General features: G+C 43.5%; 1 protein-coding gene across 1 annotated transcript in view; it reads left to right on the top strand.

Moving 5' to 3' along the window:
- The window catches only part of LOC145412858 (ras GTPase-activating-like protein IQGAP1), a 124,389-nt gene that overhangs the window by 88,355 nt on the left and 10,311 nt on the right, over positions 1–25,723 (top strand). Inside the window, exons 16-21 of the mRNA XM_080282658.1 lie at positions 2,919–3,081; positions 5,923–6,104; positions 7,791–7,926; positions 22,322–22,439; positions 22,753–22,947; positions 25,446–25,602. Of these exons, the coding sequence (XP_080138784.1) occupies positions 2,919–3,081; positions 5,923–6,104; positions 7,791–7,926; positions 22,322–22,439; positions 22,753–22,947; positions 25,446–25,602 (951 nt within the window). The remainder of the gene's footprint in view (positions 1–2,918; positions 3,082–5,922; positions 6,105–7,790; positions 7,927–22,321; positions 22,440–22,752; positions 22,948–25,445; positions 25,603–25,723) is intronic.

The following is a 25,723-nucleotide window of genomic DNA, read 5'->3' as shown; positions in this document are numbered from 1 at the left end:
GAGATGACTTTTGGTGTGATGTGGTTGTGACTGGAGAGAAAAATTGATGAGGCAGTTTTAATACTTCAGTAAAGTAACAGAAAAGAGAGGTAAGTGTGCGTGTTTAGTAGCCCAGGGAAGGAAGATTGCTGGTGTTTTAAAGGCGTTAATACTAATCAAAGGTCTGAGCGTGGAGGCTGCAAGAGGTTAGCATGAAAATTTGTAGTTTTATTTCATTTAAAAAGACCCCAGCATGCATGCATGCATCAGTCTTGGTCACCTGATGCTGGCTCTCGACACTGCTCGATCTCTAGCATCCTCCCTATTCAGTCACTTATCCCTTAGGTCACACTCTGTAACCTTATCCCAGGTCTTTTCAGTCTGCCTTTTGCAGCCCTTCCCTCAATGTTCACACCTCTGCAGCCAGTTGTCATCCTCCATATCCCCAAACCGTCTCAACCTGGCTCATCTCTCTCTTCTTCAATGTTCACACCTCTGCAGCCACTTGTCATTCTCCGTTCCCTCCAGTTCCCCAAACCGTCTCAACCTCTCTTTCTCTCTCTCTCTCTCTCTCTCTCTCTCTCTCCCCCCCCCACAATCCAGTGTTGCCCCACGAGGAGCGTAGGAGCCCGGGGTTCATTGCTTACGAAACCCCAACCATTCCTTGGATATAAACCCGCACCAGCCCAATCTCATTACAACACATACATTCCAGTCCCATCCTTCCTTTCACTACTCCAACCCCAGGTCTGTACAGTTGTATGGATGTGTACCATGGTATTGCTTGAGGGTGAAAAATCATTAGTAAGATTGGTAGAAGAGGGGCTATTTAAGAATGTGTGTGGGGTGCATAGAGTTAAGAGGAGAGGAAAATAATGTAATCCAAGAAAGATGTAGAGTAAGGAAATCTATTAATGAAAGATATTGTGTATGCTTATATGGTAGATATGAGTAGTGAAAGGGTATGTGTGAGTGAATTTGATGGCAGGAGGAGTGAGATAGGCCCCAAAGAAGATGAATGGATAGGGTAAACAAGTGTGCAGGAGAGCAAGAAATGGACACTTATGGGACTAGGGGACTGACTAGGGTCGGAGTTGGTTGGAAAGATTATGCACAAAAGAACACTTATTAAGAGTTTGCTAATGGATAGAGCTGCCTAGCATTTGTATGTAAAAGAAATGAGATGCCTTGTTGCAGTGCTCAGCTCTGTAATTTAGGCCTTTGAGCCTGTGGTGGGTTATTCACCCAGTAACTTGGGGAACAAGGCCACTCCATTATCCAGGTTACCACAGATACCTCCCGTAGGTGTTATCCCAGGTACTTATTTTACCTACCAACCCATAAAGGATGGATGGACACCTGAATCGAGTGATACCCGCTTCCTGCACTAGGGTTTGAACCCTGGTGCTCCTTCTTCCCAGGCCAGCAGCTTCACAGTCAGCAATGCCTATAAGATGGAGCTATGATTCTGGAGGCATGATTGGTTTTGTTGCCCCATTTCCCTGGGTATGTTGTTGATAGTACCCCATTTTCATACTTCTCTTTCCTTGTGTCTGGCTTCCATCTCATCCCATTCTTGGATTGGGAAAAAAGGTCAGGATGATGATAATGATGACAGTTTTCTTCCAGGATAAATCTTTATATATATATATATATATATATATATAGCATCATCATCATAATCATCATCAGCCGTTTGAGTATACACTGCAAGACCGGCCTGTCCCGACTGAAGTCGGGACGATACAGCCAATGTATCTCTACCAAGTGGCTTAGGCTGTCTGGTAGGGATTGTATATATATATATATATATATATATACAGTAGAACCTCTTTAGTCCGGACCCCTTTAATCCGGACTTCTGTTAATCCGGACAAAATTTAAAAAATAATAAGCTCCAAAAATATGTTGAAAGTAATTCTAAAGGCATTTTCAGTATCGGCGTGGAAAGCGATCGTCATTCGTTTAGTCTAGGATCACGCTAGGTCGCTACATGGGCGCCTGTTTAAACACACACTAGCATTCGTTCCATCAACTAGTTCACCAACCATTTATATTTTTACGCTGTATTTCAAAAGTTAATCCTCCTGACCATGCCCCTTAATGCAAGTGTAGCTTCTGTAATGAATAAAGGTGTTAAAAGGAGGAGTTTGCTTACACAATAATGGGTCAGAATATTCTGCAGTGTTTAGTGATTACTGTAGGTTATTTTTTGTACTTAAATGTGCTTTACTTGTACATCAAACATTAGCTTCTTGCCCATATGGGTGTTATCAATATGCCAAAGATGACAATGTATTTTTTGCCTACATAAGTTTTATTTATATTCCAAATATTACAGTTAATTAATTATTTTATTTTTTTGCCTACATGGGCCTTAGTCACTTACTACAATTTAAAATGTAGGCTAGTTTCTTGTCATGGCCTTACCTGTAAATTATGCAATACAAAACTATCTTACATGATTAGTTTTTATTATTTTAGTACCGGTATCCTTTCATCTTTTGCAGTTACGTAGGGTTGACATATGCCACATATGTTAATAATTAACAAACATACCATATGTAGATAGAGTTTGTATGAACTGAAGATTACCCTGATGGTCCGGACAATCTGCTAATTTGGACAACCCTTCCCCCCATATAGTCCGAATGAGAGAGGTTCTACTGTATATATATATATATCTGTCTATCTATCTATCTATCTATCTATATATATATATATATCTATCTATCTCTCTATCTATCTATCTATCTATATATATACATGCACACATACACACACTTGATTTGTTAACTGCTAAATCAACACTGATGTCGTGGTATGACTGTATGTCCCATAAACTTCGCTTGTATGTTGGGAATTAGATAACAAAATAAATTTGTTCATTATCTGAAATCAGTATTTCTTAGAGTGCTAACTAATGTTTGCATCCTCAGGTGGTTGGCAACCTTGTGTACTATCGGTACATAAACTCAGCCATTGTGGCTCCTGATGCATATGACATAGTCACAGTTGCGCCTGATGAAAAGTTGAATAACAACCAGCGTCGAAACCTGGCCAGCATAGCCAAAATTCTTCAGTTTGCTGCATCCAAGAAAGGTAATGTTGCAAGTGTGTATGTTATGTTGTATTGTTTCTTACTGCTGGATGGGGACAACAGATAAAAGTGATGTAAACGCGATTGAAATTGGTAGTGGTCGTGAAGTAATGTTGCAGTGTCTGAGGTGTAGAGTGCACTGAAGAGATTGATGAATGGGTAGGTTGCTGGTGTTCGTGATGTATATGTGGAAATTAAATTTAGTGGGGAGAGAGAGAGGGAGAGGAATGAACTCTGTGTGAAATAACAATATGCCTGAAAACTTGGATAAGTGGGGTTATACTAAAGATGGAGCAATTACAGCTTTAATATCAGTTACAGACACAAACTGTTTTCCTTGAGCTTTCTAATGACAGTTGAAATTACAAATATGATTACAATGCTCAGTAACATTACAGATACAGTTTGAAAATCAAATGTTTGAGTATTATTACAGGTACAATTACAAGGTGCTGCCTGTCATCACATACAGTACACATTGAGGAATTATATACACGAGGTTAATGACCAGTAGTTACCATGTAATTCGAGAAGAAATGCAGAAGTGCCTGACTGTTGGTGTCTCCACTATCAACACTCTAAAACAATTTCAGCCACATCATGTGTAGGTGGCATTCAGTGAAATGACCATGGTTATAATGGAAATTGATCTGATTTAATATTGGATTTGGAGTTCACATTTACCATTAAATTTCAGTTACTTGGTCATAATTTAAATTATAACTACTGTATGTGATTGTTTTTTCAGTTATAATTACAGTTACAGATTTTGTATTCCTGAAGTTGATTACATTTTCAGTTAAATTACAAATGCAGTTACTCCAACCCTGAATTGTACTAGTGAAGCTGAAAACGGCTGTGATTGTACCTTGTATAAAAGTAAGTGTGATGAAAATTAATGTAAAAGCAACATGGCTAATACGGTATATGTATGAAGGTGTACCTGACAAGGGTTTGGGACCTCCTTTTTAGCTTGATAGTCACTGGATTCACTTTGTCTGGTACGTGTGTGTGAGATCCATGTATAAAGAAAAAATAAAGTACCGGTACTGGTATGTGGAGATGGTTAAACTTGTAAGGTGGAACCAGGATTTTGGTTGATTGGATGATGTGTGAGAGATTATTTTGTTGTCCATTTCACTGGATGACATGGCAATGATATGTTTGAATTCATCCTTTATGGAATTAAGACATCAGGCTGTAGGTAGATAGATGTTGTTAGTAGTTCTCTAACTTTCATACACTGTTTCCCATCCTTCATTGAAAAAGCAATTTTTTTTGTGGTCACCCCTTATTGGATTAAGACATCTGGCTGTAGATATTATAGATGGTGTCAGTAGTTCTCTAACTTTCATACTCAGTTTCTCATCCTTAGTTAGAAAACAGTTAGGATGAATATGATGTTGGTGATAGCCTGATGCTTGTAACAGAGTGTAATGGTTTTATGTTCAAAAGAATAACTACATTTGTTGACTGGTATTCCATTCAGTGCAGGTTGTTGTGCTTTAGTGAAAAAATTTGCAGTTGAGTAAACATGTTATATTACATTATGTTTAATGAACATGGACCATGCTAGCATGTGTACAGTTTCACATGATAGCAACTCTCCATGCAACATGATCTTGAACCATTTCCATTATCAAACCCCTATCGTGAATGTCCTCACACAAGACCTCCTCCCAAGTTTTCCTCAGTCCCTCTCTTGGCACTCTTCCCTCCACATCAGTGACTAAAACCTTCCTCATGTAGTTGTCCTTCTCTCCTCCTCTCACCATGTCAAAACCCTGTTAACCTAATGGTTTGCATTACTTTTCTAATATTTCTCATGCCAATTCTCTCTCATAGCACACTCTATTTGGTTTTGTCATTCAGTGAGTCCCTCCTCATCCATCTCTAAATTCTCATTTTAATGTTCCAGTCTACTTGTATCCTCTTTCACTGGTCAAGAATCATTGTCATACAGCATACCTGTAACAATTCTTCTGCATGTTTGGTAAAGTGAACTTGAAAGTTTTCTTTCAGAATTAAATATGTTCCTCAAATCCTAATGCACAAGAAAGTCTTGAAAGTCTTGTTTTGTATCTTATTCTGACTTCCCCCTTAAAATCTCTCTCTCTCTCTCTCTCTCTCTCTCTCTCTCTCTCTCTCTCTCTCTCTCTCACACACACACACACACACACACACACACACACACACACACACACACACACACACACACACACACAGAAATTACTCTATTTTTTATCACATTGAAGGTTAAGAATCCATCTCCATTAAACCATTGAGGACAAAAGCTTCATTCAGTAAAATTCAAGACAGGGTGGGGGCATTCACCGTCCAGTCACTCGATGTAGTACAGCACTCGGGTGATTGCCCTTTCCTCTCTTCCTTCCTTCTTTCCATCCGTCCTCTTTTGTCTTTCTTTCCTCCATTCTTTCCTCTTCCTTGTGCATACAGGTGATTATACTCCCTCTTCTGTCTTGTTTTCTTTCATTCTTTCCTCTTCCCTGTGCCTTCGGGTGACTCTGCATTAAGTGACAAGCCAAATGGTTTCCTGTACCCCAGGAAACCATTTACAACACTGGGTGGTAACCATATAACCAGATTATGACACCTGGTGGTTTAGTGGGTAAAGGTGCTTCAATTGAATTGAGCCTGTGCAGGTTTATATCTAAAGGGTGGTTGAGGTTTATTGCTTATGTATAGTAGTGCCATTCATTGATGAGTGAGGCTGGTCACTCTCATCTTAAATGGCAGAACCAACCATCGTAGCCCCAGGCTCCTGTGCTTGTCATGGGGCAACACTGGATTAGATGTTAATGATGGTGATGATATTCTTCCAGGCTTTGGTGATGAAGCTTCCCACTTGAAGTGCCTTAACCCATTTATCGTTGAGTGCCATGAGCGGTTTAAAGTATTCTTCCGGGAATGCTGTGAGGTGGAGGAGCCAGAGGTGGTCTACAATGTTACACGTTACTCTGAGGCCACTCTCATTGTCAGACCCACCATCTACATATCAGTACAGGTAGGTGTCTGGATCATATAAACGTGTGTTGTGATTTTAGCAGAACAGTGCCCTATATATAAAAATGGATACTAAAATTCCAACTAATGAGACTTTAGCCAAGGTAATTGTAGCAAAACAAGTTTTACAAAACTTTATCTTATTTCATCTGGATGTGTTTGAAACAGTGAATACCTTTCATTACAAAATATTACATAGAAGATTAAATGGAACTGACTTAATGAAATCACAGAACAGTACAATGTATCCAGTCATACTCATAATCTTATTCATGTTTCTCATGTAGAACTTGGCTTTTTTTATCTCTTTAAGAGATATAAATGTGAGAAGAAAAGCAAGTTGCAATTTCCACTGTCCTGTTTTATAGGAGCTGTGGGGCTGCTAGCCATGTAATCTATGGCCTTTAGAGTTGCCATAACTACACTTCTCAACACTCGCAGTGACTGGGAGTTTCAGTGCCCTACTTCTGTCTCTGTTTAATATTTGGGTAGCATTCTGTTTCCTTATTCTTAATCCATAGAGAACATACTGGTAGTTACCTCGTGGTAGCTGGTGGCGACCTTCATCCACATCCTTGATGCAGTGCTGCCTACTTCTTCCTTCACGATCATTATTCATTTTCTGTGACTGCCCTCCTTTCTTCCTATTTCTCTTGTCTTTCCTGTCACTTTTTATTATTGCAGTTTTTCCTGTTCAGGTGGTTTTGCATTGAATGAGAAGCCTAATGGTTTCCTGTAACCCAGGAAACCATTTACAACACTGGGTGGTAACCATATAATCAAGACATATGTGTTCCTTACGAGTCAGCATTTGAGCTGGTGGAGGGTTAGTGCCCCTCCTCAAAAAACAACTAACTCAAAGACAAACGGCCACCCCTTACAGGATTTTGGTGTCTGGCTGTAGATAGGTAGATAGACATAGTTACCAGTCCTAGAATGAACTCTCCAAGGATTGAAGGTGATCTTAGTGAAGGTAGTGTCCTGAGATCTTAGTTTTCCCATGGCATGTCACTGTCACATTCTACTGAATCCTGTAAAGAAGGTTAAAACCATAAAACACAGTGACATAAGGACAGAAGCTGTTGAATTTTTGCAACTGGAATATGTTTCTTCATCTATAGAATTTGGCTTTCTATTTTGTTTTTGTTTTTCCTTGGAAGGAATGGTTTGCAGGCTCCTTCTCTTAGTTCCTTCTTACTTGCATTAAAGAAAAAAGAATGAACCAAAGTAAGGTGTGCAGAAAGTAGTCATCCTCGAAGGAAAATACAAAAATTGTCTAATGCTGTCATCTGTAGACTACAATGAATGACAGGCCAAATTATTTTCTGCACTCCAAGAAATCAGCAGATCAGCAAGCGGATAACGCATGGTTTAGTGGACTAAGGTGCTCCAGCCGGATGTGGGACATCAAGTCCTGGGGTTGGATGAAGTTTATTGCTTGCATATTGTCACTTAGGAATGAGGGATTGTGTTCCATTCCTTAAATGTCTAGACTGAATAGCTTAGTCCCAGGCCCTTGTTTTCTCCTCATAGAGCAGCAGAGGATTGGTTGATAGATGAATGGATGGTCAAATTTAAGATCATTTTGCACATTTGAGTAATGAGGATCATTTAGCCATTAGTTTTGGGCATTTTTTCCACCCTTATAAATATAGTTATGCATTGTTATGGTAGATGTTCATTGCAGGAAATCTGTGAAACACACCAGCTACTTCTAGACAATGAGGAGATCTTGGCTCCTGATAGTGAAGATCCACTGCACACATTGCTGACTGAACTTGGGGAACGACCCTCGGTACATGCCCTAGTGGGGGAAACAGTTGGTAAGGCATATCATAGTTAAGACTCTTCATGTTTACCATATTTTCCATGTTGTGGGCAGCACCTGTTTTTCCCCATCTGAAGATGGTAATGTGGCTTACCATGGTATTCTGCAACTATTAAGAGTTAATCCTGTGTTTGAAACTGGACAAGTCAAGATGTATGCAGCAAGGTAAGTTGGTGGTCAGTCAGCAAAGTAAGTAGGTGGTCAGATTCACCAACCATCATGCATTTTCACCAAACCTGAAGTTTTGTAACCTTTTCTAAACTTTGTTTTTATATTGCATTTTTGGAGACACCCATAGGAAGTGAAATCATAGGCCACATACTGTACAACCCCATCCAAGCTTCTAAAGTGGTGGTAGGAGGAATCATCTGAGACTCCATAGAGCTGAAGAGAGAACGGTACTTTTGGTCTCCAGTTAAAACTCCACAAGGCTTGCTATCTTTCCACTGGGTCATTGAAATTACGTTTCCTTACTTAAAATGAACTTCACCCCCAACACAAGCCCATGTGGCATGCTCTAGCTCTTTTGTCTGAGATGATTCCTTTGGTCACCATTCAGAACACTTGGATTGTGTTAAAAAGTTATTCCAAATCTGCATCCCAAGGGTACTTCCAGGTTCTCATTATTAGTGAAATTTATATATGTAATCTCTCTCTCTCTATATATATGTACAGTATATAGTGGTAGGTGAGGGCACTCACCATCCATTCACTCGATGTACTGCTGCTTTGAGTGTCTGCCCTTTCCTCTCTTCTTTCCTTCCTCTTCTGTCTTTCTTTCCTTCGTTCCTTCCTCCTCTGCCTACGGGTAACTTTACACTCCCTCTTCTATCTTTCTTTTCCTCTTTCTTTCCTCTTCCTTCTGCCTGTGGTTGACTCGACACTGAGTGACAAGCCAAATGGTTTCCTGTACCCCAGGAAGCCATTAACCATGCTGGAGGTTAACCATGTAACCAGATTATGGTGCCTGGTGGTTTAGTGGGTAAATGCTCTAATTGGATTGAACCTGTGTAGTTTTATATCCAAGGGATGGTTGGGGTTTATTGTTCATGTAATGCAACTCAGGGATGAGTGAGGCTGGTCATTCTCATCTTAAATGTCAGGGTCAACTTGCCTAGCCCCAGATTCCCACACTCCTCATGGGGCAACACAGAATTGGATGATGGATGTAAAATCACCCGTAGGCAGAAGGAAGTGGAAAGAATGAAGGAAAGAAGGACAGAAGAGGAAGGAAGGACGAGAGGAAAGGGCAGACACCCAAAGCAGCACTACATTGAGTGAGTGGGTTTTATTGCTCCTGTAATGCCACTCAAGGATGAATGAGGCTGGTCACTCTCATATTAAATGTCAGGACCCACTTGCCTAGCCTCGGACTCCTATGCTCCTCGAGGGGCAACGTAGGATTGGATGATGATCATATATATATCTGGAGCCTCTGTGGTGTGGTAGATTGTGCTTTCGTACACGGGTGAGCCAGGGTTTGCGCCCCACCAGGGTAATTAACTTTGGGAGTGTTCACCCGGCCACGTACTGCATAGTTGGACACAAGGGGTGCTGTGGTTGAACCAGTGTCGCATACTGTACGATAAAAGCATGCTTGCATCCAGTCAACTTGTGCGGGCCGATTACACTTGGTTCACAGTCTGCACACACATCCAAAGCCACTCCAACACAACTATTTTACTTACAAGGACTTCTCACCTTACATACAATCTCTACCAGACAGCCTAAGCCACTTGGTAGAGATACATTGGCTGTATCGTCCCGACTTCGGTCGGGATAGGCCGGTCCTGCAGTGGATACTCAAACGGCTGATGATGATTATGATGATATATATATATATATATATATATATATATACAGTAATTACTCCAATATCCGGAGTAATAGAGCCATCGGTAGGTTCGGTTATTGGTTTCGTCCGGATATTGGGCCCCAGCTTATGGACTTGTACTTATGGACCCTAACTCAGAGAAACACCTATACAACTCCCTCTGGACATGCATAGCACTTATTTAACACCCAAATCACATCAATAAGGCACATAAATGACTGAAATAAATGCAAAAGAAACATAAAATGAGGGTTTAGAAGTATGTTCATACATTAATAAACATTCTGGTACTTATGGACCCTAACCTAGCCTAACTCTGAAAAACACATTCCTACTGCACATGCATGAGGTAAGTATAGTATGGAAAAAAGTACAGTATGAAACATTCTGGTAAGTATAGTATGGAAAAAAGTACAGTATGAAACATTCTGGCTACTTACAGCAAGTCCCTGGCCACCTCTATGAATAACCGCCTCCTCTCGGACTCTGACAGTAAGAACGATTTCCTGAAGCACTTGCAGTACACTCTTCCTGAAGTCTTGCACTGAACTTAGTCAATAACACACAGAAGTCCGTTCTCTTCACAGTGTTCACTTTAGTCCAAATAATGTTCCAGTTTAATTTAGTGTTGCACATTAACTTTTCCCAAGTTTTTTTATTTTCCAAAGCCAAAACAAAGAAGGTTAGTTACGTTAAATTTTGTTTCCACTGAGTCTTTTCTCTCATTTCGAAAACCTTAACACAACACACCGTTTTTTTCACTGCACAACACTCAAAATTCCCGTGTGGTCTAGTGGAGAAGTTCTTGCTGTTTATTCACTGTCAGAGTCCGAGAGTATCACTGGCAGGCGACCAAGGGGTGCATCGCTGGGTCGTGGTGATGGCGTACCGACTGCAGAAGACTCTGACGAAAGCTGCAAACTCACGTCGAGCGGTGACTCCACTGTAGCTGATGTGCTGGGCTGTGGCTCGGAGCATGAGGGCCTGTCTTGGGGAGGCAACGGAGTGGAGCCAGGGCTTGGCACAGCGGAGGTCACGGGCCTGAAAAAACTGTCAATCGTTGACTGACGCAAGGACCGATGATTCTGGCGATTGATGATGCGCTGCCTGAAAGCACGCACTTCCTCCACGAGTCCCAAGGGCCCCATCTCCCTGTCGCAGTCCGGGTGTTCCAGGTAGTCTAGGACGAACTCTAGATGTTCCCGGAGTGCGCTCAGCTTGGGGATGGCTGGAGTAGTGTCCTGCTGAGAGGAGTCCGCATCATCGTCGCCTTCGTCGTCGGAATCTTCAAGTTCGGGACTGATACCAGCAACCGAAGACGCGATCTCGATATCAGACAACGTCTGATACCCAGGATCGCCCTCGTTGTCGTCCAACCACTCACGTACATCGTCCACATCAACAACGTCACTGTGCGTACGTAGCCTTGCATGGAAGTCATCCATGTCAAAGCCCAGAAAATCGTACTCCACATCTGTTCCGAGAAGCAGACGAGACCAACCATTTTCAAGAGTTTTCACAGGGACTTCCTTCCATGCACTAGCCCAGTTGTACAGCGCAGACTTGATGTTGTAGCGGCAAAGGTTTTCCAAAGTCCGCTTGCCTCGAGTGTCACGTCCTTCCCTGCGCTCGTCCTGGTCCTCGAGAACAACCATCACCTCGTCCAGGAACTTCCGACGGTACAGGTGCTTTGTTGCCACGATCACTCCTTGGTCCATGGGTTGAATGAGAGCAGTCGTATTAGGTGGCAGAAACATGCACCTAATACGGCCATTCTCAGCAACCAAGTCCTTGTCGCACGAGTGGGCAGGTGCATTGTCGAGCAGAAGGAGAGCCTTTACCTGGTCGCGAGGGATTCCCAGTGTCTTCGTCTGGTACTGGATGACCTCCTTGACGAAGTGACGGTGAAACCAGTCTTTGAAAATCACAGCTGTGAACCATGCTTTCAAAGAATGGTACCATACGACAGGAAGGACATCCATCACCCCACGAAGGCACCGAGTCTGCTTTGCACGGCCAAAAACAACAGGCTGAAGCCGGTGCATGCCGTTAGCACTGGCACAACACAAAGCAGATATCCGTTCCTTAGAAAGTTTGCGGCCAGGTACACTCTTCTCCGTCTCCTCGGCTAGAGTGTTCGTTGGCAGCGAGCGATAGAATAGGCCAGTTTCATCTGCGTTATAGACTTGACCGAGAGTGAGGCCCTCCCTGTCGATCAAGCCTTTCACCTTGTGCCGAAACTCATCAACTCCATCCTCGTTAGCGTCCAATGCTTCGCCATATGCTTTACGGTTAGTAAGGCCATGTCGCAACTTGAACGCGAAGAGCCAACCCTTGGATGCCTTGAAGTCTAGGGCGTTGTGAAGCCTTGCAAACTTCTCAGCAGCAGCCTTCAGCTCCGTTCCACGTACCATCACACCAGCTGCACATTGCTGTCGGTACCAAATCAACGTGGATCGGTCGATTTCTGCAAACTTGGGGGTAAACATAACCTTCCTTTCCACGTTGCGTTTGCTTCTCGACGAGAAGTCAGCCGTGTACTGCATGAGTTTGTCTCGGGAACGTTTGATATCGAACAAAGTCGACCGGGCCAGGTTATACTCGCGGAGAATGCGGGAAGAAGACCAACCCGCATCAACTTTCTCCAATATCTCCCTCTTCTTTTCCAGAGTCAACACCACTCTCTTCCTTTTCTCAGGTGGCGGGGCCATCATCACACACACTAAGAGGAGGGCCGAGAGCAGCAGGAGGCCTTGCAGCAAGTACGGCACCACCACAAAAGCGAGCACGTGGGCAGCCATTGCGAAGAGCGTAGGTCCAGTCGCGGTGAGAGACAGGCGGGAAGTGGGGAGGATGCAGCGGCGCTCTATCGGACGTCTGAGGAATGACGAACTAAAACAATGCTCTCCCGCGGCGCGCGCGGCGAGTTCAAATTACGAACGGCAAAAAATCTCTCTCTCTCTCTCTCTCTCTCCTTTTTTTTTTTTTTTTTTTTTTTTGGATCCCAGGACGATAAGGTCGGTGTAGTGGGGATGTTCGGTTATTGGGCGTCCGGATATTAGAGTGATTACTCTATATATATATATATACAGTATATATATATATATATATATATATGTATATTACAGGACCAAAGTAGAGGACGAGTTAGATTCAGTGAACTGGAATGAATTGGATCTGGACAGCCTGTGGAATGCATATAGGGACTGCTTAGATAGGAAGCTAACGAGATGTGTGGTGTGGCAAGAGCATCGACAAAAAAGAAGGTTACGGCATGGTGGGATGAGGAGGTTGAGCGAGCGATGGAGGAAAAGAGGAAGAAGTGGCTAAAGTGGTTATAGGATAGGGGTTCAGTTGAAATAAGAACTGAGTATATCGAGAGCAAGAACCACTTAAAGAGACTAGTGAAGAGGAAAAGAAGGAGGTAAATGATGATCTGGGAAGAAAAATGAATGCGAACTACTGTACTCAGAAAATAGGAAGTTATTCTGGAAAGAGGTGCGGAATTGTAGTGATTGGTTTTTGGGGTGTGCAGAAAAGGAATGCAGTGCCAGGAGACGTGACACTCGCGCAGGTGAAGAGCGCTGTGAAACGGCTGAAAAATGGGAAAGCTACTGGGGTTGATGAGGTGTATGCAGAGATGCTTAAGTGCAGTGGAGAGAGTGGAATGAAGTGCTTGTTGGAGATATGTAAGAAGGCATGGATGAGTGAAACTGTGCCCACAGAGTGGAAAAAGGCTGTGATTGTACCCCTGTACAAAAATAAAGGTGAGCGAAGTGAGTGCAAGAATTATTGTGGCATAAGTTTATTGAGTGTGGTAGGGAAGGTATAGTTGGGTCTGGTTAGTACTTGGATGGGTGACCGCCTGGGAACACCAGATGCTGTTGGCATCCCTACATGTCAAGTGGGGTTGGTGGAGGATTAGTGCCCCTCCCTGTAAAACAATTAACTCTAAGCCATTGGCCACCCCGTCTGGGATACATGGCATCTGGCAATGAATGAATGAATGAAATTATATAGAAAGTATGAGAGATGTCAGAAGTCCTATTGAGTAGGAGGAGGCCATAGCACGGGCCGAACAGGGTAGTACTCCCGAGGGGAATGGGAATGCCGGTGATAGGGAGAGCTGGAGCTCCTGTTTCACTAGCTATCTAACCATCCCCCTTTGCTGACCTTTTCAGTGTGACAGTAACATGGAGAGTAGACCAGTATACTCTCCCAAACATTTCCTCTAACTATCTGTGCACTACACCACATGCACTTTACATTTCACACAACGTATCCCACTACATTACAGGGGTTGGCGCCAGCAAGGGCATGCAGCCAGAAAACTTTGCCCCCACTACCTAGTGGCGGACTTCTGGGGGGAGGCGTGGCGGGGGTTCCGCCGGCATAGATCGTGGGTCCAGGGTGAGATGGGGCCTGTGCTAGAGGGTACAGGGCATTGCGGTTCCCTGGCTGCCGCTTCTGCCCAATAGAGAGGGGCCTGAACCTGGGAGTAGCGCCCCAGGAGGCTGCCCTATCAGTGGGTGTATAATGGCGGGATAGTTGCAGTGCCAAGGCGCACTTGGAGGGTGTCCCTGCAGCTGTCCTGGCAGGGTGCCCCAAGGCCACTACCACAGCCACTGGTAAGCTGGTGGGCTAGGGGTCCCAGATCCATTGCCTGGACCTGGAACTGTGCAGTGAGTGGGACCTGTGTTATGTCTGTCCCTCCTTTATTAATACTGAAGATGACAAAACAAAATAATTTTCAAAGCAAGCCTGAGGACAGTAAATCACCCATGGGGATGAGGGTGGGTTCATGGAATGTGGGAAGTTTGAGGGGAAGTTGTTGAGGCATTCAGTAGGAGGTGGGTGGATGTGGCGTGTTTGAAGGAAGTCCGGTACAGGGGTGGATCAGCCAAAAAGATTGTTGGGAAGTACTGTTGCTATAAGTTGTTTTGGCAGGGGGAGACAGACGGATATGGAGGTGTTGGTGTGATGGTTGCGGAGAAATGGGTGGAATATGTTATGAATGTTTTGAGAGTAAGCGATAGGATATTGGTAGTGAGAAAATTCTGTTGGGTAGAAAAATAGTTGCGATTATATCAGCATATGCTCCACAGGCAGGATTGGATGAAGCAGAGAAAGATAGATTTCGAGATGATTTAATACGTGTAGTGGGTGGTATGCGGGATGATGAGATAGTGATTTTGGGAGGGGACTTAAATGGTCATGTAGGTGAAGCAGCACAAGGTTTTGAAGGAGTGCATTGGGGATGTGCGTATGGTCTAAGGAATGCAGAAGGGGAAAGGATACTCGAGTTTGGGGAGGCAACGGACATGATTGTGTGCAACACATATTTTAGGAAATGAGACAGTAGGTTAATTACGTATGAGTCTGGGGGAAATAGCAGTCAGATAGATTATTTTCTGGTTAGGAGGGCCGATAGGAGGTTAGTGAGGGATGTTACAGTTATAGGAAGCGAGGAGTGTGTGTAGCAGCACAAACTATTGATTTGTGATATGGTGCTCAAAGAACATGTGATGAAAAAGAGGACTTATGTACCTAGGAGGAAAATATGGAAGCTGAAAAACCAAGTAGTAAGGGATGCCTTCTATAGCGAGTTGAGGAGAGTGGTGGCTGAACAGGGAGCTGTAGACAGAGGCGTTAATGAACAGTACAGAGCCCTCAAGAACAATTTCTTGAGAGTTACTGATTTAACATGCAGTTGGACAAAAGGACCACCAAGACATAAAGTAACTTGGTGGTGGGATGAGGGTGTAGAAGCTGCAGTTAAGGAGAAAAGAAGGCTTTTCCGGGAATGGAAGAAGGGTGGTAGCAAAGAGGAATATTTGGCTGCCAAGCGTAGGGCTAGAAGAGAGGTATACAGGGTAAAGTCTGAGTCACAGAGACTATTACTTGATAACCTAAATCATGGGGAAAGGAAAAATATGATATTTAGGGTGGCAGGGCAAGCGAAGAGGGATAATCGGGATATTATACGTGAGCAGTGTGTGAAGAATGATGAAGGAAGGGTAGTGGTGAACAGTGAGGATATTAAAGATGCATGGAGAGAGCATTATAACCGGTTGTTGAATGAGGAGTTTGACTGGGACAGGGAAGGTTTGGAGCCAGCAGATCCAGTGTCTGGCCCTTGGCCTTTGATTGATACTGCTACTGTGAGGGAGGCAATAGGCAGGATGAGGGTGGGGAAGGCAGCAGGTGTGTCTGGGTTGACTGCCGAAATGTTGAAGGCCTCAGGCGATATAGGGGTGAGTTTAGTCACTGACCTGATAAATAGGATTATCTATGAGTGTGTTGTCCCAGATGATTGGCTGAAGAGTGTAATTGTAAATGTGTATAAAGGGAAGGGTGATGCCCTGGAAAGAGGAAATCATATAGGTATAAAGCTTTTAGATCAAATAATGAAGGTAATGGAGAGAGTTTTAGAAGGTATGATTAGAGAAAGAGTGAATATTGATGAGATGCAGTTTGGGTTTATGCCAGGTAGGGGGACCACTGATGCTATATTCATCGTTCATCAGCTTCAGGAAAAATATATTGGTAAGAGAAGGGATCTTTATTTTGTTTTTGTTGATTTGGAAAAGGCCTTTGACAGAGTCCCTAGAGAGGTGGTGAAGTGGGCAATGAGAAAGCTTGGCTTGGAGGAGTGGCTGGTTAGGGTGGTTTTGGCTATGTATGTGGGTGCTCGCACCCAGGTAAGAGTGAATGGAGATTTGAGTGATGAGTTTTCCGTGAATGTTGGTGTGCATCAGGGGTCAGTCTTGAGTCCCATGTTGTTTATCATGGTACTTGAAGCCCTTTCACGTGACTTTAGAAACGGACTCCTGTGGGAGTTGTTGTATGCTGATGATTTGGTGTTGATTGCAGAGAACGAAAAGGAGGCGGAGGAAAGGGTTAGGAAGTGGAGAGATGGTATGGGGCACAAGGTTTTAAGGGTAAATGCAGATCAAACAAAAGTGATGATATCTAGGACTGGTGGTGGTACTGTCAAAGACGAGGGAGAGTGGCCATGTGCAGTTTGCCACAAGGGCGTGGGAAGTAATTCCATATTGTGCGGTGTGTGTGATAAATGGGTGCATAAGAGATGTAGTGGTATCAAAGGTAGACTGCGAGATAATGCTGATTATATGTGTACGGTGTGTCGGGGTGAGCAGGTGGAGATTGTCAGACGTGAAAGGATTGAACTTGCTGGTGAATCTCTTGAGTGTGTGGAAGAGTTTTGTTATTTGGGAGACATGTTGTGTGCTGGAGGTGGGGTTGGAGCTAGCTCTGTGGCTAGGGTGAGAAGTGGTTAGAAGAAGTTCAGGGAGCTCTTGCCTTTCCTGACATTGAGAGGACTCTCTCTACGTGCTAAGGGGTCTTTGTATGCAGCATGTGTTAGGAGTGTAATGCTGTATGGTAGTGAGACCTGGGCAGTGAAGGAGGAAGATATTCGCCGGCTCAGACGTACAGAAATGACAATGATTAGGTGGATGTGCAGTGCGTCCCTGCGTCCAAGGCCTGGAGGGGCTGGGTTTACGATGGAAGAGTTGAGAGGTAGGATGGGACTGGAGTGTATTGATGTTGTGATGAGAAGAGGTAGATTGAGATGGTTTGGACATTGGAGAGGATGGGAGATGATAATTGGGTGAAGAAGGTGAGAAGTGTTAATATTGAGGGTGGGGTTATGAGGGGTAGACCGAGAAAGACATGGGACGAGGTCATTAAGTGTGTCCTCAGGGTTAAGGGACTGAACAGGGAGGCTGCAATGTATTGTGCAGCGTGGAGAGCCGCCATTAGGTGACCAAGGCTGACACATGGAAGCATGTTGGAGCCTTTAAAAATGAAAACGAAAACGAACAGGGTGGTTTTAGGAGTGGCAGAGGATGTGTGGATCCAGTATTTGCAGTGAGACAGATAGCAGAGAAGGCTTGTGAGAAGGACCATAAGGTGTTTATGGCATTCATGGATCTGGAAAAAGCATACAATAAAGTAGACAGAGAAGGATTGTGGAAAGTTTTGCACATGTATGGTGTACATGGTAAGCTGCTATGTACTGTCAAGAGTTTTTATGATGGTAGCGAAGCATGCGTTAGGGTTAATGGGCATGTAAGTGAATGGTTCACAATCGGTATGGGTGTGCAACAAGGTTGTGTGATGTCCCCATGGTTGTTCAATATATATATGGATGGGGTGATGAGAGAAGTAAAAACACAAGTAATGGAGAGAGGGATGATGTTGGTAGTGAATGATGATGGGTGGAATATCTCAAATTTGTTGTATGCTGATGATGCAATACTGCTTTCAAGTACCAGACAGGAACTTGGTAGGCTAGTGAAGAGTTTTGTTGATATCTGTGAGCGTTGTGCCTTGAGAGTAAATGTAGAGAAGAGTAAAGTGATGGTTATTGAGAGAGAAGGTGACTCCCATTGTGATGTCACAGTGAATGGAGTGAGACTGGAAATGGTGAGAGAGTTCAAATACTTGGGTACAGTGATAGTATAGAGAGGAAAATGTGAAAAAGAAGTTGAAAGTAGAGTGACACAAGGAAGAAAAGTAGCTGGTGCAATGAAGGCCTTGATAAGAAAAGGAGGCTTGAGTGTTGCAGCTGCACGAGGCTTACATGACGGAGTGTTAGTGCCAACTCTAACTTATGGTGTGAGACTGTGGTGTGGCATGAAAATGAAAAGTCAAGAGTAAGAGCAGTGGAAACGAGACTGTTGAGGAATGTATGTGGAGTACAGAGGGTGGATAGGATACGAAATAGTGTGATTCGTGAAAGGTGTGGAGGGAGGCAGTCGGTGGACACCAGAATCGAAGAGAGTGTCCTGAGATGGTATGGTCATGTGGATAGAATGGATAACAGTAGAGTGGTGAAAAAGGTTTACCTGAGCGAATTTGAAGGAGGGAGGAGGCGAGGTAGGCCAAGGAGGTGGAGAGATATGGTGGATGAGTGTTTGAGGAAGAGAGGTTTGGAAGTCGGTGAGGCTAGGGAACTGACAAGAGATCGAGCTGGCTGGATGAATATTGTGAGGAGAAGCGCATGATCGGGGATTTGGCACCCCATTTTAACGTGACAGCATCTGGATTGACTCTGTCAGACACGTTTATGTGAAGCTACAGAACGTGGTGCATGTTTTTGGCGTATCAGATAGAGCCAGAATTCTGGGGGCTTGAATGATGAGGGAATGGAAATGTGGCTCATTGGCTTGAGCAAGTTTGGGCTGTCTGGACATTGCTACTCCTCACCCTGCCCTTAGGTGGGAAAGGAGGTCCGGATGATGATGATGATGATGATATTATTTAGACTGTCCCCAACTTATGAAAATAATTGATTCTTGAAGGTCTTTCATAAGTCATTTTTTTTGTAAGTCCATTTCATTCATATTACTCTCTCTCTCTCTCTCTCTCTCTCTCTCTCTCTTCCAGATTATAGCCCATTGTTGTCTCCACTCCTCCACTTATCCCCTACCCTTCCCTGAACAGCAAATATCATCTCACCTCATTGTCTTCACCTGACACCATCCTTCCTTGCCATTACTGAACCCCTCCCCCCTCCCCCCCACACACACACGCACACACACACTTTTTTTTCATATCTGGATTTTTCGTAAGTTGATCCTCTGTAAGTAGGGGTCTGACTGTATATACAGTAAACTTTCAGTTGAGGCCTTGCACAGAGTATGATACACAAGCACCATCCCCCTAGAAATCAAGATAATGCTATCCCACAGTTACGCAAATTATGTGCTTTCATGTGGAGGTGACGGATTTTATGAAGCACCACTGACTGCAAGGTTGAAAAGCCATGAAAACAAACATCATTTTCAGCCAAAGGATGCTCAACCTGCATTTGAGAAAAATATTGGAAGAATATGATAAACGCCAAAATACTGTATTCATGCGATGGGCGCTTGACTGAAACGTGTGGGGTTTGACCCGGGACACACGTGTGGTGTATCCACAGCCAGTTTATGTGCTGATTATAATGACTCCCGGTCTTGTCCCCAGTCTGAGTGCATCCCCAAGAGCATTGTCTATGGCTTTTTATTCATTATTATTTACTAACACAGGCTGCACAGCTACTACACCCACAGACCACCTACATCAAGAAACCAAAGTCCTCAAAGTCAAGGATCACCTAGACATGAGAGGCACCCAGTTTCTTGCTGCAGCCTCCACAAACCCACAACATCCACTACAGTACATGGCAGCACATCCACCCACACCAAGGAACATCAAAACAACACCCAGCACACAATACCATACACAAATACTGTCATCTCTCCCCCCTCGCCCACCTCAGACCAGCTTCCAGAAGCATATCCACACTCAGATCACTCGCCGCTCCATTCAGTCACTTAAAGACAACACACAGCTGCATGCACGGCTTCCTGACATCCACCCTTCTGAATCCTATCTTCCTCATGAGGACAGGGTCCACCTGGCCAGGCTGAGATGTGGCCACCATCCAGCCCTCTTAAGCTACCAGAAGAGGCTGGATGACTCCCTCGCTGATGCCTGTCCAGGATGCAACACAACACCCCATACTATTAAGCACATTATGGAAGACTGCATTGCACACAATCACCTACGCCAACAACACAACATACACTCTTTGAGAGCTCTGTGGGAAAGCCCGGTCTCGGCCATGGCCTTCCTAAGGGGCTCAGGGCTGTTCAGCCAGACTGCCTAGGGAACTACTACTACTGCTACAACTAACTGTGTCAGTAAGGTTATTCTTTTTATTGCAATATTTTTTAATATTGCAAGATGATGAGATGAGATTTACAATTTTTTTCTAGTTGTATATACATTATTCTTCTTATTATTATGTTCTTTTGTTTTTATTGCATTAATACTGCATTGTCTCTGTCCGGGGAAATCCCTTGGTGTAGAAACCTTTCTTATTGGCAGTTTATCATCATCATATGGGGATAATAGACATCCCGTTATTATCACCGTACCTTGATAATAGACATCCCATGATTATCACCATACCATGATAACAGACGTCTCATGGAGTGTCTAGAGAGAGTCCTCATTGCCCTTCAACCATTTAAATGTCTGTTAGAGAGGTTTGCAACCATACGTTGATAATGCAGATAACAGTATGGGCACCATTTGGGGATTAGAAAGAAACTAAGTGCTCATCACATTTCAGTGGTAATGACACCTGTGTTATCACTGCACGGCAGTGCAATAGGCCTATGGTACTAGTTCATGCATGATTGCTGTGCAAAGATCACACACCTAAGATGTGGTGAAACAGGTCCTAGGAGTAGGTTGTAGCTGCAGCCAGTCAGGGTGGTACTCCGGAGGAGGATGGGAAAGCTGGTGATAGGGAGAGCTGGAGCTCCTATTTCAGTAGCCCTCAGAATTACTCCTCACCCTTCCTCTTTACTGACCTCTTACAGTGTCACTAACACAGAGAGTAGGCCAGTGCGCTCTCCCAGTTGTATTTCTCTAACTGTCCATTGTACACATCGCTACATGATAAAACTGCATATGCTTTGTATGACTACAGATAGCTGTCAGTAAACCACATTTTTATGTGGATGATAGTGAATTACCCATTTGGGTAGTATGAGTGCCTATAATGGTGTATAGTGTGATATACATCTGTACACATAATCCTTTAACCCCTGCAGTTCAGACCTGAGGGGCAGGAGTGGCTGGTGCCTTGACAAAGAGCAACTTCAGCGAGATCCTGATCATACCTTACAAGTATACAGGGGTTGGTGCTAGCAAGGGCTTGCAGCCAGAAAACTTGACCCTTTCATTTATTCTATCTGTGGGATAGAGAGGCTGCTGGAGATCGAGTAGCATTGGTAGCCACCATTAGGTGACCAAGGCAGATGCATGCATGCATGCAGAAGCCTTTATAAATTAAATTATGAATCGACTCTGACAAGGAAAAGTTTATTACATACAGTTTAAGCAGTTATTGCTCTTGGTGGACAACTGCTGTAGAGCTACAGGAGAAAATGAACATTCATTGTTTTGCACTGAGAAGGACAATTTTTTTTATAAACCATGTGGAAGAAGTTTTTTGTCTGCCATTGCAGGTTTTCTTTTCATACAGTCAGTTAATTATTTTAAAAGGGCTTCTGTATTCATGTAGACTGCACTGAATTGAGGTGATTTTTACCATAGTTGAGACTTATGAGGAGGAGTCTCCTGTTTGTGTTACTGATACAAATTCCCCTAATCCACTGAAAGAATCTTCATTTGACCTGATTAAAAGGGATGCAGGTAGGGAGCTAGGAACTTTCTCCACGTAATATTGACATGGCATAGGGATATGGTGACCCTTCTGTTCAGCCCTTTTTGTTGCAAGCAGCCTCATAACTTTTATGGCACAAAACGGGGAAATCTTGTGTTTGGAGCATCTTTCATGAGGTTAGTTTCCCAAAAGAGATCAGAGAGCCTTGTTCTGATTCTTATCACCAGATGAGAATTAACATTAGGGTGAAGGGGATATGTAATGATCTCATGAATTGTTAAGAAATATCTGTCTCCTGCATGACTTTTTAGTACAGTATTGTCATATAATGTTTTCATCTGTCAGAGACTGAAACAGGCGCTCTAGGAAGGATGGAGGTATGTTTGGCCCTCACCAACCGCTTTGAAGTAAATGAAGCCACTGATGACAAAGAGCCTAAGGACCCCAATAGAATTTTCACCAGGTAATATAAGCAAGTGCTTTCAGGTGGTTTTAAAGGAATTGGTCGTTTTATATTTACAGCATTTGTAATACAGTTTTATAGACATTGTACTAGTTAGGAACTACAATGCAGCTTCATCTTACAGATGGATCTGGAGATTTTTCCATTGGTGTGGAAGTGTATTAAATACTTGTTTGTTTCAGTGGATGCCAGATTTTTTTTTTTTTTTTTTTTTTTTTAACCATTCTTGCTGCATGCTATTATTTAAGCAAGGGCAAAAAATTAACAGCCGCTTAGTTTTTACCACTCATAGCAACACATCATTTTCCCACAGGACGAAGCAGATGCTGGTTGATATAATTCAGTGCGTGGAGGGAGAAGTGGTGGGTGAACTGGTGTCTGGTCCTACGCTTCCAGAACAGGAGGAAAAATATCGATCTATCATCGTCACCAGGGGGCAGCAGGAGCACCGTGCCAAGCTTAATCATACTACCCTCAACCTCTCTTCATCCTTCCTTGGTGACAGCAGGTAGAGAGGCAGGGCGAGTTGATTGCATTGGAAATTCGGTGATATTGTTGGTGGTGAATTCAGCTCAATCATATTGAGCATAGTGTATTTTTTCTTGACATTTTCCACATGTCACTGAGTTATCATTGTGTTGAATGTGTATTTATGTAGTACAGGATTGCCTCATTTAACACTGTAGATGTGTCCCTAAAATCTACCATGTGAAGTGCAAATCACTTTAAGTTGTTGCTGTTGGAAAATCCGAGTTATAGTCTTACTTCCCCTGGTGGCACTGACAGTGAGCCTACATGTGGTAGCACTGTGCACCCTCGGAGAAACAAGTGAGGCATCCACTTGGGAGCCAAACCTCCTCTTTTTCCCCAGAACCTAGTGGGAAGGATGCACGTGAAAAGTTGCATGCCACAAGTGGCCACTGGTTCTGTACACATGTAGGTACAGTACTGTACTGCATCTGTAGGATGGCCCCATAGCAGTTCCTTACCTGTGGTCAGTGATTCTGTTCAGTTTGCTTGACCATGCTTAAGGAACAGCAGCAAACCTCCCCAGACCTTATATATATATATATATATATACACACACACACACACACACACACACACACACACACACAGAGTGCATGAGTACTTCTCCCTCATTATCTTTTTTTAAGTCCTGGGACGAAGTCATAGAATGTGACTCGTCCCAGGTATTTTTCGGTCCTCGGGCAAAGTCATAGCATGTGGCCTCAGACTTATCCCCAAGGTCACATTCTAGGTTGCCTTGTCCCAGGACTGAAAAACTGAAAAGACCTGGGATGAGGTCATAGAATGTGACCTCAGGGATTAGGGACTGAATAGGGAGGCTGCCTAAGATTGAGCAGCAAGGAGAGCCACCATTAGGTGACCAAGGCCTCTGTGGTACAATGGTAGAGTGTGCGTTTCGCACGCTGGTCAGCGCAGGTTCGCCTCCCGCCAGAGTTGTAAAAACTTTGGGAAACGTTCACCAAGCCACTTGCTACTTTGGCGGACACAAGGGGTGCTGTGGTTGAACCAGTGTCACATACTAGTATGCTTGCACCCAGTCAGCTTAAGGCGGGCCGATTACACTTGGTTCACAGACTACACACACATCCAAAGCCGCTACAGTCACACTCACAAGGACTTCTCATGCATGTCGGGGCCTTTATAAACAAACGTTCTCCCTACGTGTCGAGTGGGGTTGGTGGAGGAGCAGTGCCCTTTCCTGTAAAACAATTAACTCTAAGCCTTGGCCACCCCGTTTGGCATACATGGCGTCTGGCAATGATGATGATGATGATGAAATATTTTTAAAATTATTTCCAAGTCATTCAGAGAGATATGTTCCGCTCTTTCCACAAGGCATCACTGGCAGCTTCTTCCAGCCAACCCACTAGTTGCTTGCTTTCAGCTCAGCTTGTTTCCATTTGTGCATCACATTTTCTTTTTTGATAAATAACAAAATGTTCTCAGTGCCTGTAGCTCCTTCTGTGGAAAACACTGTTATAAAATGTTTACGTAAATATGCATGCAGGCGATGCCAACCCATCTCCTTTGTTATGTATGTAGCTAGTCACCTTCTTCTGGCTGTACTCATTGCCATCTATGTTTCTCACTCTCACTTGTAGTCATCATCATAATCTAAACCTCTGTTGCCTCATGAGGAGTGTAGGAGCCTGGGGCTAGGCAAGTTGGTCCTAACATTTAAAATGAGAGTTACCAGCTTCACTCATCCCTGAGTGGCATTATGTGAGCAGTGAACCCCAACCACCCCTTGGATATGAACTGACACAGGCTCAATCTGGTTGGAGTGCCTTAATTACCCACTAAACCATCAGGTGCCTCTTACTGCCTACAGCTGAATAAAAATATGCTGCAGATGAGACAGGCCTGTGTTGGAATGATACGTATTTAACATTCAAGTTGTTGCATAAGAATTATGTAATGAATGTATAAAGGCATCTGCCAGAAAATTAGTATTAATGGGCTTTTCAAGTCAGCTACATCTTAGGAACATAATCCCCAGAAAATAATGAGGAAAATCTGTATATAATAAATAGTGTGATGGTTTTAGGCACATTGCAAAGGGTAATGTGGCTCGAGCAAGGTTCATTGGCAGGCTTTATATTCGGCATTCCTGTTGCATACACATTCATGTCTAGATTTAATGAAAATTTTGTGGTTGTTTCCTTTGTGCTGTACAAAACAGGAAGATTCTATCATGTCTCTGTTAATGATCATTGATGAAGTGGCTGTTGAGATAATCCCTCAATACCAATATGCTTATGGTTCATGACTGTGGACAGCTGAAGTCTCTCCTCTTTGGATACAGAACAACAAATTGTGAAAATAAAAAAGATTTATCTGGTGAATCATGAAGCAGTAAATGGCACTGACAGTTTCTTTTCGGTTTACATTTTAAGACATGAAATATGCCATCTTACCTATGTATCATAATTTTGTAGTAAGAAGTGAAGCACATTTGATGACAATGTTTTACAGGGTAAGCTTGCATGAGGTGAAGACACGACTTAGTCACAACTTACGGCGGCTGGAAAATCAAGGTGTCACAACCCGTACAGACAACCACCAGGCGCTCCTCAATGCTATAGCTGCTGATATTGTGAACCAGAGACACCACCGTATAAGAAGAAAAACGGTATATAAATATTTTGTGTTGATAAGAATAATTTTGCAGGTTTATTTGTATACAGTTATAGCCACTAACTTATGAAGTCTGTAAGGAAATGGGAAAAAGTGGCCTCTCATCGATTGTTCTG

The sequence above is a fragment of the Coenobita brevimanus genome, chromosome 94, assembly GCF_032717465.1.
Source record: "Coenobita brevimanus isolate Jiangsu-jjx chromosome 94, ASM3271746v2, whole genome shotgun sequence".
NCBI classification, from domain to species: Eukaryota; Metazoa; Arthropoda; class Malacostraca; order Decapoda; family Coenobitidae; genus Coenobita; species Coenobita brevimanus.
The sequence above is the reverse complement of the archived record's forward strand: the minus strand, read 5'-3'. Positions and strand labels throughout refer to the sequence as shown.